A 5,806-nucleotide genomic window follows, 5' to 3' on the forward strand; every position below is an offset into this window, starting at 1 on the left:
GTTTTAAAATCATTTAAGTGTTGTTCGGTTAGGTGAAAAAAAGTGATTGTTTAGAGAGAACAATATCCAAAAAATACGATTTAGAAAATAAAAAACGATGGTTCCACGAAAAATATAGTTATAAACAAGTTTAATTTTGGATGTGTTCAACGTTAAAATGATCATTATATTAATAAAATATAAAGTTTCGAAACTATAATATTCGGTTTTGAAATTCAAAATTTAAAATAAAAAAATGTAAAAAATGAAAAAAAAAAATCATTGTCTTTCTAGATCTAAAAAACGTTCTTCTTGAACCTCAAGCTGAATTCTCCTCGAAGATCTTTCTCTACTGAGCATTCTTCGAAACGAACTCAGCCGAGAAACCGAACCGCTTCCCTTCTGACTCGAACTCCCCTCCGTGCACGGCAGCGATGTACAATCCACTGGACCACCGGCCGCCGGACCTTCACGTCGCACCGGTGAAATCATCGGCTCAGCTTCCGTCCGGCAAACAGGGCAATTAGAATGCGAATTCAACCATTTATCAACACACTCAGCGTGAAAAATATGTTTACAATTAGGCAAAATCCTCGCCATCTCTTCCTCCTCAAGACCGCTCAAACAAACCGCACATTCTAATTCCGACTCATCTCCGCCGTGTACGGCGGAGATTTTCTTGTAGACGAAAATTGGAAGTGAAGCGATGATGGCCGGATCAAGTCCAGTCCTCGGTGGCTCACCGGAGTGAGTATCGGCGGCTCTTGTTATTCCTAAACTGCGGAGGACGGCCCGTTCTCGAGCTTGACGTCGGAGTATAAATCTGGCGTAAATGTGAAGAGTTATGAGTACTAATACGACGACGGATATTGAAATTATAGCTGTTAGCATGATTTTGCTGTTCAAATCGTATGTGTTTAACCTGTACTCATTGTATGGAGATGAATAATTCAAACTTATGTTGACGCCGGGAACTTGTGCCGCCGGCAACGGTAACGTCACACGGTGAGCCATTGGAGATGGAAATAGGGAAGGAATTGAGGAAATTGAAAGAGGGTTTTTAGTTTTGTTTATTGATCTTCTTTATACCAACAATATGAGGGTTGACTGTTTGACTTTGAATTTTATTTTTCCTTTTTGCATATAATATGCTACAATCAATTTAATAAAGGAACTCCATTGCTAAAATTAATATTATTCGAGTTCTAGCATACGCAGAAAATCTTAATTAGGAAAGAATCCAGTTAAAAGAATGTTTCACGAGCCTCAAATCGAGAAATTAAATAAACAATAAAAAAATTGAGATATTAGACAGTTAAGTGTAGAATCTTATGTCGCCTTTATATATCGAATAGGACTAATTTCATTTTCTTCAACTCTTATCATTATTGTTAGTTATTTATCGTTTGTTGTTACTGATAAATATTAGATATTAGATTATTTTGTGGCTAAACTAAAAAGTTATTTTTAATTTTCACGGAGTACTTTTTGTCTTTCGTTTGGAATTGAAAGACAGAAAAATAATTACGACAAATCAAACTAAAAAAAACTTAAATAGGATTTACATATATTTTGGCTTATTAGAACACTAGTGTTAGTTATATGTAGTTAAAAAGAGAAAAGTGGTGGTTGCATAATTATAATATAATACTACATGATTATTAACATCCATGTGGTCAAAACTGTTATATTATTTCATTCGGGATTTTAATATATGTCATTTAAAGTTATTCACTAAAACCAATAAAATATCACTTAAACAAATATCACTTAAACGGTTAAAATGACCAATTTATTCTTAATATTTTTCTCATCAAACTCTAGTTTATATCCAAAATTTCACTTTCTTCTTAATTATGATACAGCTTAATTAGAAGTGTTTGCATTAAAGATCTCGCTTATTATAAATAATGAGTAGTTCTTTTATTTCTCGGTTCGAGACTCGTATGTATTTTTTAGATGGATTCTCTCCCAATTAAAGTTTTATGCATATGCTGGAACTCGAACTCGAAATCTAATTTAAGCAGCATGAGACCCTTAATTAACTTTTATTACTTAGGGATTAAAATTAAATAAAAAAGTGACCTAATATAAATAGAGTAAACTTGGGGATATTGCTTTGACTTTCTTGTAAAAAACAAAAATTCCAAGGACTAGAATAGAATAGTGTGTTTAGAATAATAATTACTTGTAACAAGAGTTGCGGTTTTGAAGGGTCTAAATTCTAATACTCTATAGTAGTCAATAAAGGAGACTTCTTTTAGCTCTTTGGGTTTTTCATTAATCCCACACAATTTTCTTTGTTCAATGAATGATGTTAGGGATAAATAGTGTTATTATTAGAACCTTAACGAGCCGAGTTGGGACCGAACTTCAATAGGTTTAGACAGTGGAATATATAATTGTTTGGTTGGAAAGGCGATTTTATACGTGGTATGTAAAAATAAAATAAAAAATTCTAAATTAAACTTGTTTAAATTTTTTTCGTATATATACATGTTATAATCGGATTTCGTAGATATACGTGTTATAATCAGAGTGGTTAAAAAACAAATTTTAAGTATCAATGTAAAACGTTTTAAAATTAAGCTATATTTGTGTTTAAGATTCTTAACATGTAAAAAATTGTCTAATAGAAAAAATCGAATTTAGGGATAGTCTAATAGGAAAAAAATTAGAAATTTGGATTTAAAAATGGCCTATCATATACCAAAAAATTAGAAATTTGGATTCAATGAGGCCCTAACAGCACAAAAAAAAAATTTGGATTTAGAGATAACCTAACAGGCTAAAAAATTGGAATTTTATGTTTAGAGATGGTCTAACAAGACCTGAGCTAGTTTTGGTGTGCTAATTCAGCACCCGGTCATTACTTCTTGGAAACAGAGGGTCAGAATCGCCACAGCTTCAAATTTCGTGGAGACAAGATGGGCGAAACTACTCGTGGTCATGGTGGTTCCGGCGCATGGAGGGGCCCGGGGCCTCTATCTCTGCCCCTGGGTTTAGGTTCAGTTTGTTAATATCTTGAGCCGAGTTATTTTGAATCGAGTTTTGACCAATTTTTAACCTAATTCATCATACATGTATAGAATAAATAGCATAAATAATAAAAAAAATCATATAGCATACTCCACATGAATTTAAAAAAATAAAAAAGAAAAATCATTCGTCACGACTAAGTGCCTAGTAGCTATAACTGGTGGATAATAGTCGATAGTATTAGAACAGAACCAATAGTAACCTTAAGATAATATGTTTTCTATAAGAATTGTGGTTCAGGGGTGTCAAAATGGGTTAGTGGGTCGTAAACGTGTCGTGTCAACCTACTCAGGTGATCCGTTTATTGAAACCCATGCACAACTCGTTTAATTTAACGGGTTGACACAGGTCAACCTGGATAACCCATACAGGTCAATTTTTAACACAGCCCGTTTATACTTAACGAGTCAGAACATCCTAAACGAGTTATCTGACCCATTAACACTTTAAACTTTCAATAAAATTTCAACAAATCCATTAAGCAACATTCAATTCAAGTTCAACATAACAAAACATAAAAAAAAACATCCAAATAGTTCAACATAAACAACAAACCATAAAAAAACATCCAAATAGTTGAACATAATCAACAAACCATTAGAAAAAAAACGCAAAGGCCACAAATCATGAAACAACTGTTTAACAAATAAAATCATAACATTCAATTGACAGCATCAGAATTGGCATCTTGCTGGTTAGGCTTTGATTCATGAGATTCAAGTGTAATTCCATCAACTCCTTTTCAAGTTCATCATCCTCCTTATAGTTTTCATCCACACCTAAAAAAAGTATAAAAAGAAATAATCGGAATATAATTGAAGTATTTAAACCAAAAAAATAACCAAATTTTGTGAAAAGATTTTACCATCAATTTCACAAGAAATCCAATCTTTAGTACATAGAAATGCTTCCACAACATTAGATTTTAATGCACTCCTATATTGGTCAAGAACTCTTTCGCTGTTGCTAAATGCACTATCTGAAGCTACTGTTATAATTGGAATAGCTAGCACATCTTGGGCCATGGCTGCAATTTAAGGGCATTTAAATTGATTTGCTTTCCAATAAACTAATATGTCTAAATTAAGAATGGCTCCTCAAGAATAAAAACGCAACCTTATGTGGATCCCAAACATGAGTGCCATATATAAACTGTAGATGTTATGTTGTGCAGTTGAATAATTGTATAACCCCATAACAATACAGTGTAAAATCATCTATTTCTAGGTCATAAGAAAAAGTAAAAGAAGGGTTCTCGAAGATAACCTTCTTCATAAAGAGGACGGCGGTAAGGAGATCAGAAACGACGACAAAAAGATAACGGCCGCGGAAGGGTTTGAAAAAAATTTAAAGGAGAAAAATTTGAGAGAATTGGTCTTGGTGGTGTTTGGTGGGTGGATAATCGACACCCCTAATATTGGAAAACCTAACAATTTGATACATATATATATATATATATATATCAAGCTCTGGAATTACTAGTATACCCATTATAAAATCTGACATTTTCAATAGCTAAACGGGTTATACGGGTTATATGGCCGAGTTTTGCAAATTAGTGAAACAGGTTGACCCGACACGTTAACTCGTCTAAAATTATACGGGTTGTAGCGAGTTTGCGAGTCAACCCGTTGATCCGTTTAACACTAAGCCTCAATTGTAACTCACTTAATTTGCGGGTTATGCGAATCGTGTTATCGTGTCATGGCCCATATTGACAGCTCTAGTTCTTCTTATTATCATGCCTAATAAGGAAATAAGGAGTGTGATACAACCTTCCATATTTAACACGATTTAACCTAATTAGGAGGTTTGTTACTATGTATTATCTAATTAGCTATATTTAAGCAATGTTCAAGAATAAAGCTGTTTGTATTGCTTAGCTACTCAAAATCGAGAATTTCTTTTGATTTTCTCTATTTAGGCTCTGGGTGTTTTTTTGGCTACATTGACCTCTTAGAAGTTGTCAAGGTTAATCTTGGGAGCTGCTTGGACAGCAAACAAAAAATGTTTTTTTATCATTATTATTTTAATTTTTTTACTTTATTATAATTCACTTTTAAATTGAATCCGCTAAAAAATTAAAAAATGTATGTGTCAACAGTTTTATGAAATGAGACCAAAACTCAACAAAAATATCTATATTGGATGGGAATAACCTCCAAAATTATCAAAATTTCAGCTCCATATTAATAATTAACTTGAGCAACGAGTCTAATATGTTCAAAACTGTGAGTAGCTAGTAGAAGAAGAGTATAGTGATATTTAAATTTTATTAATAATTTAACTTTTTTTTAAATTTAAAGTATATTTTATAATAAAAAAGTTTATTCGGGGTCCCACGAGATTTTTCGAAGATTTCCACATGGATTTATATGGTAATAGGAATTCCACGGGATGGATATAACAATCTCATCCCTATTTAGGTTTTGAGAAAAAAGTTGACCCCCGTCCCTATCCCCACTTTTTACGGTTATTTTCTATCCCTATCAGTTCGGATACCAGTATTTTTCGAATAATCCCCTCTCATTGTCACCCTTAGTTCTTTAGCCTTTTTACTAATCCCACGCAATTTTCTTTCTTCAATGAATGATATTAGGGGCAAATAGTGTCATTATTAGACTTCACCAACCGAAACAGGACCGGACCTAGATAGATTCAGTTCAGGCTCGGTTTATTAATATCTCGAGCCGAGTTATTTCGAGTCGAATTTTAATTGAGATTTAACTTCATATATCATACATGTATAAAAATAAATAGCATAAATAGTAAAATAAACAAAACTCTA

At 32.8% G+C, this 5,806-nt stretch overlaps 1 protein-coding gene across 1 annotated transcript; it reads right to left on the minus strand.

Annotated features, from left to right (window-relative positions):
* Positions 1 to 206: 206 nt before the first annotated feature.
* LOC136230201 (RING-H2 finger protein ATL40-like) lies at positions 207 to 1,042 on the minus strand. The gene has a single exon (XM_066019182.1). It carries the CDS (start codon positions 991 to 993, stop codon positions 259 to 261), a length of 735 nt encoding a protein of 244 aa, XP_065875254.1. The 5' UTR covers positions 994 to 1,042; the 3' UTR covers positions 207 to 258.
* Positions 1,043 to 5,806: the final 4,764 nt, after the last annotated feature.

The sequence above is a fragment of the Euphorbia lathyris genome, chromosome 5, assembly GCF_963576675.1.
Source record: "Euphorbia lathyris chromosome 5, ddEupLath1.1, whole genome shotgun sequence".
NCBI lineage: Eukaryota > Viridiplantae > Streptophyta > Magnoliopsida > Malpighiales > Euphorbiaceae > Euphorbia > Euphorbia lathyris.